This window comes from Thalassophryne amazonica, chromosome 1, assembly GCF_902500255.1.
Source record: "Thalassophryne amazonica chromosome 1, fThaAma1.1, whole genome shotgun sequence".
In the NCBI taxonomy this organism is placed as follows: domain Eukaryota; kingdom Metazoa; phylum Chordata; class Actinopteri; order Batrachoidiformes; family Batrachoididae; genus Thalassophryne; species Thalassophryne amazonica.
The window spans coordinates 154,885,473-154,900,659 of NC_047103.1; the positions used below are offsets into that span (position 1 = coordinate 154,885,473).

Here is a 15,187-nt window from a genome sequence, read left to right on the forward strand (position 1 = left end):
ACAAAATTTGCATAAAACTCTTTATTTCCCTTCTTGGCATCCCACATTTTTTTATATTGTTCCTCGAGCATTCCCAGAAGAGGCAGATCCTGCATCAGCCATCATATTCTAGCTTTAACGCAACTTAAACTTAAAGAAGCACAATGTCATGATGCAAAGACACGGAGGAGCACACCAGGCCACCACACACACAGCCAGAGCCTGTCCACACTTACCGCAGCCTTGACGAGGAAAGACACAAGCAGGAAAAAAATCTTTGTTAAAAAGGTTTAGCAGCACTACATTCAGAGTTTTGTGCAAGCGTGTTATATTTGTCTGTGAGTGTGCATAAGAGATGAGAAGCCACCATCCCATTAAAAACCTTTACATATAAATGGACCTTTCAGAATTTGACGTGGAATGTAATACCTCTTACCTGTCCGAAGAAGGCCACTCTGAAGAAGGTGCCTAGCAGTCTCTTGCCAGTGTGCATCACCTCCATCACTTTGGTGTAAGCACGGTGGAGTGTGTCGTACAGATGGCTCAGTTTCTATGACACACAAAAGAATCAGCACAAAGGTCAACGGCGGCCCTGAAGAAATTCAATTTGAAATGCTATGACAGGCAAAACTAGCATTTAGTCCTAAAATTATGTATGTATTTGTATTGTAAATGTATTTGGATATAGGCAAACAAAAAATAAGAATTGCCAATTGCTCTTCTCTAGATAGACTTGAAAAATTTTGCATGATTTTAATTTACAAAAAAAGTATTAACATGACGTAATATAACACCCATTATATAACGGCTCAGTGGATCCTTGTCATTTGATTTGTGCTTTGTATGTCACGTGACACTGATTATTCGGCCCATTTGTGTTGTGTTGCATTTAGAGTGCAATTTGATTCCATACATTTGGTACCATTGCACTCTGCGCGCGCACACAAACACACACGTGCACATACACGCGCATGCTCATAGACACGCACACAACGCGCACACACGCACAAAACAAATCCACTGCACTGTAAGCAGTCTGATGTGTTTTTTTGTTGTTGTTGTTTGTTTGTTTTTTTGCACTGAGGAAATACACAGTCTTTTATTTTTGGTAGTACATGCGCTCACAAGCACCTTCCCACTTGTGTGAGCGCGTACACTCACACAAGCCAGGCGGCGCTTATCCTTAAAACAAACATGGCGGAGTTTGTTTTGCTGACGGATGACGATCTGATGCATGGCATCACAGACTTCATCGTCAGAATTATTTTTGGACTCCTATTTAAAGTTTGCATTGGATTATTGATGTCAAAGCAGCAGTGACGCACCAAAGTTGGATTAATTTCTGACATTATTTTTTTGCTGCACTGAGAAGGTACCAAAATGTAAGTCCCTTTTCTGTTGTTTGTAAATTAATATAATATAAAATGACAAGGATCTATTTTAGCTGTTATATAAAACAAATAATGAATGTTTTTACATTCTTTCAATGGAACAAATGTTTAAGCCTCATTGAATGGTATGTTCTAGCTTTCACCGAATGGTATGTTGAATGGTATGCTGAAAGGCTCATTAAAAGTCTGCTAATGAGTATTTCATTGGATTCAGGTGTGTTGGAGCAGGGAGACAACTAAGAGTGTCAGGAAGGTGGCTCTCGAGGACCTAACTTGGCCACCCCTGCTTTAGAAGATATGGCACACTATAAATAGTTCCAGCAGAAATGTGGCAATATCATCAGCAACATGTGATCTAAGTAATTCCCCAATGCAAAACCCTGTTAATAACTACACCAGTACTGATACTTATGTACTTTCTTTACTGCAATTTGTGTCACGATTTCTGTCATATGAAGCAATCATCACAGATGAGTCGAGCGATATTTAATAACAATAAGTTTGTAAAATCAACCTTATTCTTTAACGTGCTGCCTACTGATGGGTTGATAGTGGGTACGTCTTCTAACTAGCGGTACGCCAATACAATATTTTGAATACTGGCTATATTTGGATATTTTATCTGCCCAATATTTAACAAAATTAATGGATTGGATATCAAAAATGAAATAAAAATCAGATTGGAGTCTTCTGTTTGCACACCTGTGGTATGTTGTAGGCCGTGTACATTTTCCATTAGGAGAGTACAAAAACACTTGTTTTATTTGTTTTGTTAGATAGCTAGGTGAGCATAGTATATTCAGACAAATCTATTTATTAATAGGTAAGTTGTTTTAAGACAGGAAAAACTGTGTTGGATTGGTATCGGTATTGGCAGATACTGAAGGTACCAGTATCGGTGTTGTATCAGACGTGAAAAAGAGGTATCACACTATCCCTACTTCTCACATTCATAATGTGTTTAGAGACGGTTACAAAAACTATATCACGCTTCTGTTGCCTGCAGTGCGGCACTTGATGTACAGATCACCTCAAAGTCCCTGCGTTGCTCGAAGATGGGAATGATGAGCTTGTAGACATCGGCAATAAGCTCATAACGTTCCGCCTTCCAGAGGCCATCAGCGCACTCCTCCAGCAGTTCCATCAACACCTCCTGAACACACAGACAAGAATATGGTCATTATTTGCCTCATAAACTAACTCGCCATCTCTCAGAGAATGGAAAGGAAATAAACACAAAGAGCGTCCCTTCTGTTTGTTCTTATAGTGAACTTAGAGAGAGCGTGTTGTTCTCATGGAGACAGCAGCCAGGTGAGGGAATAAATCTGTCGGCTCCTTGCATTTTATTGGGTGATGATACTGAGTGGAGCTCATATGGCGAAAAGGTTTTCACAGCAGATGGAAGTACAAAAAGTAATATCGCACTGCATAAAAATATATTCCATCTCATAAAATTTCTGGGGTTTTTAATTTATGAAAACTCAACCTACTCCTCTTTGTCTGCAATCAACTGCATGAAACCCAACCAAGGTTTGCTTGAAAGAACCAGTGTGCCAATCCCAGTGTCAAAGTCTAAAAGATAAGAGCTCTTCAAGGCAATTAAAACATTGTAAAGAGTATCAACAGCAGTGAGCAGACACTGATAACCAAAAACTCTGAAAACATTTAGATATTATTATTACCCTAAGAAGCCCCGCCTCCGTGTATGTTTAAAGCCTCCTGACTGCATTAACTGAGCTCTATACAGTGAATTGTTCATCATTATAGCAGAGCTCAGCAGACCAGACACATTTAACAATACAGTATACATGTACAAAAAGTTAAACTCATCACTGTCAAAAGTTTTAAAATCACGAGCAGCAAATTACAAAAATATTATATACTTATTCAACATAATCTATACAGTAGTTTCTTTTGATTATCTTATCTGTGCTTGGGGTCACCACTTCAGATCTGGTATGAACCACATGTTCATTTTATGACCATTCCTACTATGCTGGTGTCTCAGTGTTAAGGACCCCAGCAGCTGTACTAGGGAAAGGTATTTATTTATTCATTCATTTATCCATTTATTTCTTATTCAGAAAAATTAAAAGATTTTTACCTCATTAAAGTGCACATCCTGCATTCCTACATCCTCCATCATGGCCACCTCCTCATCAATGTTTGGCGTGATAACACGGAAAGTCGAGCAGCCCTGCCTGAACATACCTAAAGCACAGTTAGTGACACAGATCTTGAGTAAAATTAAGTGCTGACAGAAAATTTGAATTACAGAATGCACCCCCAAGTTTAAGGCAATCTAGAATATTCTTAGGGTGCCTCTGTTTGAACAACATCAATAATAACAAATGCATATTTTCTACACAGGAAACCAATGGCTGTTGCCAAGACTAAACAAAAGCTTGATGCATTACTGGCCCATCAATCAAATCTACTGCTAATCTACTGTGAAGGACATGAAAAGTTAAAGCCGTTGCAGAAGTGATCTAATCAACAAGCAATGGCGCTACACTTTGTGCTATGTTGTATTTCACCCGTCATTAAATGTTGAGCTTGGACTCATTTTGTCCCACAGATGGTAAGCTTCCCATAGATGTTTACATGTTACCATTTTGTTGAGAAATTCGAATTGTACATCACGGCAAACATTGGTTTTTGGGCACTGGTGTTGTGTGTTGGGGGGTGTGGCTGGATGTTTTGGTGTTCTTTTCTTTTCTTTGCTCCTCAGGTGGCATGGAAACTGATTTGTCTGTGGAGAAGGTGCTGGCTGAAGAATCCTCACCCTCATCAACATCATGTGAAGCACCTGTGACTGGTGCTCACATGCAACCTTAGACTTTCAGCTGAAGCAGATAATTGGATGGCGTTCTGCTTTTAAGGCATGTGTGATTCAAGCAGAACTGCCGGGAACTCGACCTTGTGATGTTCGTTTGTGAGACGCTGAGGACCGCACCTGGGTTTGACACATCGAGCCCGTGAAGCAAGGAAGGGTCAGGACACATGCTGTCAGCACACATTAAAGGTAATTAAGTATTTGACTAATTGTTGATAGTAACTTGGTGTTTTGTTACATAGTATACTTGAATTGTGATGAGAATTGTGCAGCTTGCTTCTCACTGCTGTGGCGTGCAGGATAAGTGATCCTCCACTTGTTGTGAGAAGCTGCTCATTTGCATAAAGATAAAAAGTACAGACCTGAATGTGTTGCTGATAGCGTGTGTCTTTTGAAAGATATTGTTGTGGCTGCTGACTTGCCTCACATCTTCTTTGCTTCACAGGGAGTCGGTTTGTCGTGTCCACCTGGGGGGTGTTTGTCTGGTGGTGGTGGGTCCAGGAGCGCCGGACTTCTCTCCTTGCGGGCGCTGGAGGGCGTGCCAGCAGTCACTCCTCCAGGGGGACGTTGGTTTTGGTTTTGTGCATTTTGTTTAGGCGCAGGTGAAAAATGGGTTGTTTTTGTTGTTGGAACCGCTTTCTGGTTGTTTTGTGCGCTGGGTTCTGTCTGACGCAGGTTCGCTCCTCAATCCGCGTCGACACATAACAACTGGCCTGCCACAACCCCCCAACCCCTAGTCTACTCCATTTTTAAGGGCTTAAGTTCAAATTATTAATAAGAGGCAGTATTTCCAGTAAGAACACACAACATTTTCTTGACTCACCTTTCCGCCACAGATACTCTGCCACTAGAGCGGCGACATGCACATAGCACATGGCAGCCTGTCGGTGAAGTAGACAAGGAAGAAGAGGAGTCACAGGAAGGGAGTCACAGGAAGTACTTAAGTAAAATATTTACGAGGTCTGTTAGAAAAGTATCCGACCTTATTTTTTTTAAAAACCATATGGATTTGAATCATGTGTGATTGCGTCAGACAAGCTTGAACCCTTGTGCGCAAGCGTGAGTTTTTTCATGCCTGTCGGTTGCGTCATTCATCTGTGAGCAGGCTTTGTGTGAGCACTGGTCCACCCCTCTCATCTATTTTTTATTGCGAATAAATGTCTGAACGATTTGGAGCTTTGCTGCATCAATTTTTTTCCAGAAACTGTGAGAGACCTCCAGGTGGACACCGTTCGAAAAATTAATATGGCTTTCAGGTACGATTTTATGGGGATTAAACAGATTACGGGGTGTTACTGCCACTTTAAGGACGGCCCACAACTGCTGAGAGCGTGGATCATTTCCAACGTGAAAGCTTTGTTGATCCGGGACCTCGTCTGACTTTCACAAAAGGCAGAAGATGTGGACATCAGCACTTTTTCCGGCACATTCCACCGTTACAGGAGTTTTTTTCATGGAAAGAAAAACGGAGGGATGTGCTACAGCTCCGTTCATTACGCGGGACAAAACCACCTCGATGTTGGTCTGTCAGGACAGCTTTCAGGTGGTCATGTGAATATCCGATTGTGATTGTGCATGAGCTGGACATGCCAGAACATGTCCCGTGAGGCTTCATCACGGCGTTGCTTTGCGCCGAGCGGCTGCACCGCGACGCGCGGTGGAGCAGCTTCTCTTTCCATGACAAAAACTCCTGTAACAGTGAAATGTGCCGTTCATTTTTAAACTGGACGCTGTCTTGATGTCCACGTCTTTTCACAATTCCTGTGCTAGTCGGATGACATACCGGATCAAGTAATGAACGGAGCCGTGGCGCGTCCCTCTGCTTTTCTTTCCATGAAAAAAACTCCTGTAACGGTGGAATGTGCCGGAAAAAGTGCTGATGTCCACATCTTCTGCCTTTTTGTGAAAGTCAGACGAGGTCCCGGATCAACAAAGCTTTCATGTTGGAAATGATCTGGTTGTTCCAGCGGGGTGTCAGCCTGTCGATGGGGGCTGGGAGCACGCTGCGCTCTCAGCAGTTGTGGGCAGTCCTTAAAGCGGCAGTAACACCCTGTAATCTGTTTAATCCCCATAAGGTTGGTAAGGTTAGTCCTTACTGGCGTAAAGTGCCTTGATTCGACTTTCTTGTGATCTGGTACTATATAAATATAATTATAAGTGAATAGTATATTGATGTGTATGTTTGTGTGTCGACATGCAGTAGTGAATTTGTATTTATGTAAATATGACTGATTAGAATTGTTGGACTTGTACTAGCAGGGGTGGGCGCTAATAAGCTTTGCTTCAGCCCACACCCTTTCGGACTCACTAGTTTTGTCTGTGTTTGTTTGTGGAATTGTTCATTTTTTTTCTATTTGAATATTTTGTGTGCCGAATAAAAAAAACTTTGTCACTTGTCACAAAATCGTCCCTGAAAGCCATATTAATTTTTCGAACGGTGTCCACCTGGAGGTCTCTCACAGTTTCTGGAAAAAAACTGATGCAGTAAAGCTCCAAATCGTTCAGACATTTATTCGCAATAAAAAATAGACGAGAGGGGTGGACCACACCTCACTCAAAGCCTGCTCACAGGCGAATGACGCAATCGACAGGCATGAAAAAACTCACGCATGCGCACGAGGGTTCAAGCTTGTCTGACGCAATCACACGTGATTCAAATCCATATGGTTTTTTAAAAAAATAATAAGGTCAGATACTTTTCTAACAGACCTCGTATTTAAAAACATGCCTGAATTGATAAATAACTTTAACTCAAAGTATTCACCTCTGAAAGATCTCCGTTCTTGTTGTGGATGCGAGCCATGCTGTCCAACCAGGTCTTGCGGAGTTCAGGGGTGCTGGTGTAGGACTTGGCCAAACTGTACTGGAGGTCCACCAACATCTCTGGGTCATTTTCATGCTCCTTCATCTGCTCCGTGGCCATCAGCACCGTCCTGATGCGTTTCATCAGGTCCTTCACATCTGATGGAAATGCTGTGTGCTACAAAGACAAAATACACGCTGCTGAGCGGTTTAAGGTTTGACCAATTCTATCTTGTTTTTTAACCATGAACTATGTCTCAAAATGTTCCCAGTGTATTTATCTTCCTTTTGCAAAAATGATAAACAATGCAAAGATAAGACGTCATTTCAAACTGCATGTAATTTAATGACACCTGCTCTGAATTTCCATCATGCATGATGATTAGAGTATTCCCTGCAAGAACCCCAGACATGCCCAGTAGGTGGCAGACAAGCTACAAGTAACTTCATCCACACCTGTTCCTAGTATTCATCATCCCTCCAGCACCCACCAAACATCCATGGCAGTCTTCAACAGGCGGCAGACATGTCTATGGGATGTTACATGGGCAAAGCAAATTTGCTTTTTTTGATTGATCTGGTGCTGTTGATCAGTGGCGAAGGTAGCTGAGTGGATAAGGAGCTGACCTATATGTAGACCTGGGTTTGAACCCTGCTTATGCTGCCTGTCCTTGTCCTTGGAAAAGACACTTAATCTATATTATCTCAGTCCAACCAGTTTTAAATGGTTACTGGCCTTGACTCGGGACGTAACCTGCGTCAGACTGGCACCCTGTCCAGAGGGAATCCTAGACTCTCATCTGCTTTTACACTGCCATCAAAATGTTGAAGATTATTATTTTGGAGAGGGAGTGTTTCATCTCCCCCTCTAGCTGCCACCTTATCGTGGTGGGGAAGTTTGCGTACCCAGATGATCCTAGGAGCTATGTTGTCGGGGGCTTTGTGCCCCTTGTAGGGTCTCCCAAGGCAAACAGGTTCTAGGTGACGGGTCAGACTAAGGGCAGTTCAGAACCTCCATGACCAGTAAAAAATCAAGGACCGAGACATCGCCCGGTATGGCAGAGCCGGGGCCCCACCCTGGAGCCAGGCCTGGGGTTGGGGCTCGCGCGTGAGCGCCTGGTGGTCGGGCCTTAGCCCATGGGACCCGGCCGGGCTCAGCCCGAAAGAGCGACGTGGGCCCGCCCTCCTGTGGGTTACCACCTGCAGAGAGGGCCATGGGGGTCGGGTGCAGAGAGGATTGGGTGGTGGTTGAGGGCGGGTGGCCCGGTGGCCTGGTCCATGCCCACAGCCCCTGGCTGTTGGGACGTGGAATGTCACCTCACTGGGGGGAAGGAGCCTGAGCTTGTGCGGGAGGTTGAGAGATACCGACTAGAGATAGTGGGGCTCACCTCCAGCCACAGCTTGGGCTCTGGTACCCAACTCCTGGAGAGGGGCTGGACGCTTCATTTTTCTGGCGTTGCCCACGGGGACAGGCGGAGAGCTGGGGTCGCATTGCTTATTGCTCCCCAGCTCAGTCGCCATGTGTTGGAGTTCACTCCAGTGAACGAGAGGGTCGCGTCCCTACGCCTTCGGGTCGGGGACAGGTTTCTCACCGTTGTCTCGGCCTACGGGCCGAGCGGCAGTGCAGAGTACCCGACCTTCTTGGAGTCCCTGGGAGGGGTCCTAGATAGCGCTCCGACTGGGGACTCCATTGTTCTCCTTGGGGATTTCAACGCCCACGTGGGCGGCGACAATGAGACCTGGAGGGGGGTGATCGGGAAGCACGGCCTCCCCGATCTGAACCCGAGTAGTGTTCAGTTGTTGGACTTCTGTGCTAGTCACAGTTTGTCCATCATGAACACCATGTTCGAGCACAAGGGTGTCGATAAGTGCACGTGGCACCAGGACACCCTGAGCCGGAGGTCGATGATCGACTTTGTAGTCGTATCATCTGACCTTCGGCCACGTGTCTCGGACACTCAAGTGAAGAGAGGGGCAGAGCTGTCGACCAATCACCACCTCATGGTGAGTTGGATCCGCTGGGAGGGGAGGAAGCCGGTCAGACCTGGCAGGCCCAAACGTATCATGAGGGTCTGCTGGGAACGACTGGTGGAACCCTCTGTCAGCGAGGTCTTCAACTCCCACCTCCGGGAGAGCTTCTCCCAGATCCTGGGGGAGGTTGGAGACATGGAGTCCGAGTGGACCATGTTCTCCACCTCCATTGTCGATGCGGCCGCTCATAGCTGTGGTCGCAAGGTCTCTGGTGCCTGTCGCGGCGGCAATCCCTGAACCCGGTGGTGGACACCGGAAGTAAGAGATGCCGTCAAGCTGAAGAAGGAGTCCTACTTATCTTTGTTGGTAGGTGGGACCCCGGAGGCAGCTGACAGGTACTGGCAGGCCAAGTGTGCCACAGCCCACGCGGTCGCAGAGGCAAAAACTCGGGTCTGGGAGGAGTTCAGGGAGGCCATGGAGGAGAACTATCGGTCGGCCTTGAAGAGATTCTGGCAAACCGTCCGACGTCTCAGGAGGCGGAAGCGGCTCTCCACCGGCACTGTTTACGGTGCGGGTGGGGAGCTGTTGACCTTGACTGGGGATGTTGTTGGGCAGTGGAAGGAGTACTTCGAGGATCTCCTCAATCCCATCGTCACGTCTTCCGAAGAGGAAGCAGAGACTGGGGACCCAGAGGCGGACTCATCCATTACCCAGGCCGAAGTCACCGAGGTGGTTAGAAAGCTCCTCGGTGCCAAGGTTCCTGGGGTGGATGAAATCCGTCCTGAGTACCTTAAGTCTCGGGATGTTGTGGGACTGTCTTGGCTGACACGCCTCTGCAACATTGCGTGGCAATTGGGGACAGTGCCTCTGGATTGGCAGACCGGGGTGGTGGTCCCTCTGTTTAAGAAGGGGGACCGGAGGGTGTGTTCCAACTATAGGGGGATCACACTCCTCAGCCTCCCCGGTAAGGTCTATTCCAGAGTACTGGAGAGGAGAATTCAACCAATGGTCGAACCTCGGATTCAGGAGGAGCAGTGTGGTTTTCGTCCTGGTCGCGGCACACTGGACCAGCTCTACACGCTCCATCGGGTGCTTGAGGGTTCATGGGAGTTCACCCAACCAGTCCACATGTGTTTTGTGGATCTGGAGAAGGTGTTCGACCGTGTCCCTTGGGGCACCCTGTGGGGGGTGCTCCAGGAGTACGGGGTCCGGGGTCCTTTGCTAAGGGCTATCCGGTCCCTGTACGACCGCAGCAGGAGCTTGGTTCGCATTGCCGGTAGTAAGTCAAACCTGTTTCCAGTGCATGTTGGCCTCCACCAGGGCTGCCCTTTGTCACCAGTTCTGTTCATTATTTTTATGGACAGAATTTCTAGGCGCAGCCAGGGTGTAGAGGGGGTCTGGTTTGGGAACCACAGAATCTCGTCTCTGTTGTTTGCAGACGATGTGGTTCTGTTGACTTCGTCAAATCAGGACCTTCAGCGTGCACTGGGGCGGTCTGCAGCCGAGTGTGAAGCGTCCGGGATGAAAATCAGCACCTCCAAATCCTGGTTCTCCCAATCATGGTTCTCGACTGGAAAAAGGTGCTTTGCCCTCTTCAGGTCGGTGGAGTGTCCTTGCCTCAAGTGGAGGAGTTTAAGTATCTCGGGGTCTTGTTCACAAGTGAGGGACGGATGGAGCGTGAGATCGATAGACAGATCGGTGCAGCATCTGCAGTGATGCAGTCGCTGTATTGGACCGTCGTGGTGAAGAGAGAGCTGAGTAGGGGGGCAGAGCTCTCGATTTACCGATTGATCTACGTTCCGATCCTCACCTATGGTCATGAGATTTGGCTCATGACCGAAAGAACTAGATCACGAGTACAAGCAGCCGAGATGAGTTTCCTCCGCAGGGTGGCTGGGCGCTCCCTTAGAGATAGGGTGAGGAGCTCAGTCACTCGGGAGGAGCTCGGAGTCGAGCCGCTGCTCCTCCACGTCGAAAGGAGTCAGGTGAGGTGGCTCGGGCATCTTTTCTGGATGCCCCCGGACGCCTCTCTGGAGAGGTGTTCCGGGCACGTCCCATTGGGAGGAGGCCCCGGGGAAGACCCAGGACACGCTGGAGGGGCTACATCTCTCGGCTGGCTTGGGAACGCCTTGGGGTTCCCCCGGAGGAGCTGGGGGAGGTGTGTGTGGATCGGAAGGTCTGGGCGGCTTTGCTTGAGTTGCTGCCCCCGCGACCCGACTGCGGATAAAGCGGAAGAAAATGGATGGATGGATGGATGGAGTGTTTCATGTACTGCTCACCTTGATGCTCTTGTCGCTGTTGGCACAGTTGTTGATGATGGATAGAGATTGCTGGAAACGGGTTCCTCCAATGCCGATGACATCAGCGATCAGCTGACTGACAGCGATTACCACCTGGGGAATGAGTTCATCACGGCTTACAAGGCACAATAACATGGTGGAACACTTGTAATACATCACGTGTTCAGGTTATTTGGAGTCGAACCTGCAGGTGCGTTCGTACGAAGGACCTGCGACCGGTGTAGTCAAAGTTGCTCTTCATGAGGAAGTAGAGAAGATGGGCTGCGTCGCTTCGGATGGAACTCAGCTTGGAGTTACAGCACTTCAAGATTTCATAACACAAAGAGGCACACATGTCGGCACGGCCGTCAAAAAATGCGCAGGGGAACTGTGGGAATCATAGAGCGAGGCAGGAAGTCAGAGATGAAAAACGAAAAGGTTTTGGACTGTTACAAATCTCTCAAAATCCTGATGGCAGGGTCCACAGCTTGGCACTCATACCTTTTATATACTCACTTTTATGTTATGAAATGAAATGCTTATTGTGGAATCAGAGAATCTGACTATACCTCACCTTGTAGACAAAGGTCCGGAGCGAGGCGAAGACCTGTTTGAGTGCAGCCTCCGACTGAGGGATCTGCAGGAAGCACAAGTGTACCTGAACAACTTTCTTCATCAGGGGGTTGTGACCCAAATCTGAATTCAGCTGCAGCTGAGGACACAGGAACATATAAAAGACACTATAGAATGGGAAAAGATCGAGAAGAAACAGCAAGTTCCACAGAAAATCTTGCAGTGTTAAATTAACACTGCAGTGAGTGCATGGGGTCCCATTCAAAATACTGTTAAATTAATTCTATTAGAGTGTTAAAACAAATCTGTGAGCATGAATAGAGTAAATTCACAGTATGTCAGAAGTTGATTTACTGGATAACTATTTTGCATAGGACCACATGCACTCACTGCAATGTTAACACTACCTTTTACCTTTAAAATCTGAAAGGGTGTTAATTTAACACTGCAGTGAGTACACAAGTTCCCTTCCAAAATAGTGTTAAATCAACATGTGTTACTGTAAATTAACTCTGGTAGTGGTGATCAAAAGAATCAATTCAACACTGTTTTAAATGGGACCACATGCACTTACTGCAGTGTTATTTTAACACTGTAGGATTTACTGTGTGGAAATGAGGCAAGCTTTTCCTACGGTGCACAAGCCGATATGTCACATCTTTAAACTGATTATATAGTCTAGATTTTTGTCTTGAATTATTGCTAACATCCCAAATTAATTTCACTTCTACATTACATCATCACAGGTTGAAGGACAGACGTTCAACTGTGAATCTTTGATTCTGTTACATTTAACTCTTCGGTTGTCTAATTTTGTGGCCCTGTAGCTGAAATAAGGTGAAGGTTTAGTTCAAAACTGAAAATTCTGGACATTTTCATGAAAAAAGTTCTGTTGGATCAAATACAAACCTGCACTCGCTGAGCAATTTAAGGCCAAAATCTGTTTTGTAGCCTCAGTGGTTTTTGAGTTACATTAAGGAGTCACTGGGGTCAAAGGTTAAAACAGGCATTTCCTTTAACTTTCAGGCAACATATTCAGTTGGCGTGAATAAAAACTTGGGTTTTTTGTGAGTAATTTAAAATCAAAATCGGCACATAAGCAGAGGCAGCATTTGTGCTGTGTCTTACAGTAAGTACTCACAAATAAAATGTGCATCCTGGTTTCTGTTACAAATCTGTTGTAACTATTGATTATTGCTGCTGTATTGTTTTTACTGACCAGATAACACACTGTGGATGATGATAACATCAAATACCTTGAATCCCATGATGAAGGTGCTGAGTGTGTCCAGCACAGTGAGACACACCTCTGTGGACACGTTGGCCTCCAGCAGGCACTGGTTGCTTACGTCTGCATCCGTGTGGCCGTACACTGCATGGGAACAGCCACAGCACATTACAGATATTACTTTATTGGACCAATAAATCTGTGTTGCTGAAAGAGACAGGACGTGATTCATTCTGGGCTGATGGGTATAAATGATGAAGCAATTTGAGATTTGTGCTGGAAGAGATGGGGTCACTGATGCTGCAATACTCAAAGGGCACCAATAGAGGGCAGAATAAATTCAGCCTCAGTTTAAAAAAAAAAATGGGAATCACTGAATTGGAATAGTTTTAGTGAGATTAGCAGGAATGACCTCTTTATATTTCAGGATTTGGAATATTATCAGGAAAAAACTTCCCCCTATCAACAGTAAAACAAAAGTTGTGACTCAGATGAACAAAGCAGCTACTTCATCAGGAATTCATCAGAAGCATTTCAGCAAATTATCATGAAATTTGGTGTAATGATCAGTCTTATAAATAAAAACCCATCTTTTTTTTTTTTTTTTTTTTTTTTTTTTTTTACTGTGTGCATGCTCTATAGCTGTTCTTTTTCCTTTTGCAGAGCGAGATGGGGCAGTTCTCATCCACTTCAATGGATTTCTCAAAATGTTTTCAGCCAAACACCACAAAACCTGACGCCACCATCACTCATCTGTTCAACAGGAAGTCTGCATTAGATCTATTTGCTGATTTGGATCCCGATGAGGAACTGGAATGTGTTTTGTTGTTTCGATTTTGCATACAGACCAGCATTAAGCCGTCTGTTGAATGAGTGTATGAATGAATTTTATTTATTCGGCACACAGATGAACAATAACAAAAACTCATAAAAAGAACAACTTAACAGTGAACCTGTGTGGCTGAAAGGGTGTAGGCAGAAGCGACGCTTATAAATACCCTCCCCTTATACCATAGAAAATAAAGAATGTATGCATATATAAATATACATACTGATAACAACAATACAAAAGAAATGTGCACAAATAATATAACTTCTAAACACAACCAAACAAGCAATAGTGTACAATCCCAAGCACAATGACAAAATCGGTAAACCTAATTCTTCATTCGGTAAATCTAACATGCCTCTAATCTCCTTGAAATGAGATTAGAGGCATGTTATGACAGTGCAATGACCATCCTGTTGATGAGCAACAGCTCTGGTGGGCTTATCTGTAGTCATCATGCATTGCACGCTCCCTCAAAACGTGTGACAGCTGCAGCATTGTTTTGTGTGATAAAACTACACATCTTAGCACCTGTTACTGTGACCAGTCCAAGGCATATCTGTGCAATAATCATGATGTTTAATCAGCATCTTGATTTGCCACAACAGCCAGGAGGATGATTATCTTGGCAAAATAAAATTTGAGAGAACTAAGCCTTTTTCTGTGCAAAGAAGAACTCATAGATCTTTTACATCAATTCATGAAAAATGGGAATGAAGACTAAAGTGTTGAAATTTTATTTCTGTTGAGTGTAGACTCATCTCTGATTTTCCATTGTGCATGTTTCCATTTGTGCAAAAGATTAGTGATATTTTCAGAATGTCAGCAAAAGAGAATAGCAAAATGACAGCATTTCCATTGACTTTGGAATGTGACTGCTGAGATCTGTGTTCTCTCCATAACTGCCATTTTAACCAAGGCTCTTATAAGAACTGTAAATCCAACAGACGTGGCAACGGAAGGGGTAAATCCCCTTATTAAATATTGCCATTTTGTTACTTTTAGTCCATTATTGCATAATGTCATCTCTTAAATCACTTAACAAGCTCTCTGTATCTTACTCCATCCACATGTACCGTGTTGTGTACGAGTATTTTAGAATGTCATTTGAGTCTTTCTGTATGTTGTGTGACATGTAATAGCAAAAAAAATTACCATTCCTGTTTTTCAAAATAAGGCTTTTTCCAATTACATGAAAAACCACCTTATGCGAACGGATTAAAAAAAAAGCATTTTTGCGATATCTGAGCATTTTATCGAAAGGCATGATTTCATTAAAAGTATTTTCAATTTGTGTCT

At 44.8% G+C, this 15,187-nt stretch overlaps 1 protein-coding gene across 10 annotated transcripts in view; it reads right to left on the reverse strand.

Moving 5' to 3' along the window:
• dock9b (dedicator of cytokinesis 9b) overlaps positions 1 to 15,187 on the reverse strand; it is a 144,543-nt gene that overhangs the window by 24,584 nt on the left and 104,772 nt on the right. For 7 of the 10 annotated variants that reach the window (XM_034176822.1, XM_034176774.1, XM_034176799.1 and 4 more), the window contains exons 38-47: positions 13,088 to 13,203; positions 11,833 to 11,970; positions 11,464 to 11,646; positions 11,259 to 11,372; positions 6,971 to 7,186; positions 5,030 to 5,087; positions 3,475 to 3,581; positions 2,401 to 2,523; positions 416 to 529; positions 216 to 221 (exon numbers count right to left, since the gene is read on the reverse strand). In XM_034176822.1, the coding sequence (XP_034032713.1) occupies positions 216 to 221; positions 416 to 529; positions 2,401 to 2,523; positions 3,475 to 3,581; positions 5,030 to 5,087; positions 6,971 to 7,186; positions 11,259 to 11,372; positions 11,464 to 11,646; positions 11,833 to 11,970; positions 13,088 to 13,203 (1,175 nt within the window). The remainder of the gene's footprint in view (positions 1 to 215; positions 222 to 415; positions 530 to 2,400; positions 2,524 to 3,474; positions 3,582 to 5,029; positions 5,088 to 6,970; positions 7,187 to 11,258; positions 11,373 to 11,463; positions 11,647 to 11,832; positions 11,971 to 13,087; positions 13,204 to 15,187) is intronic. The other 3 variants (XM_034176790.1, XM_034176758.1, XM_034176783.1) reach the window with 1 other exon arrangement.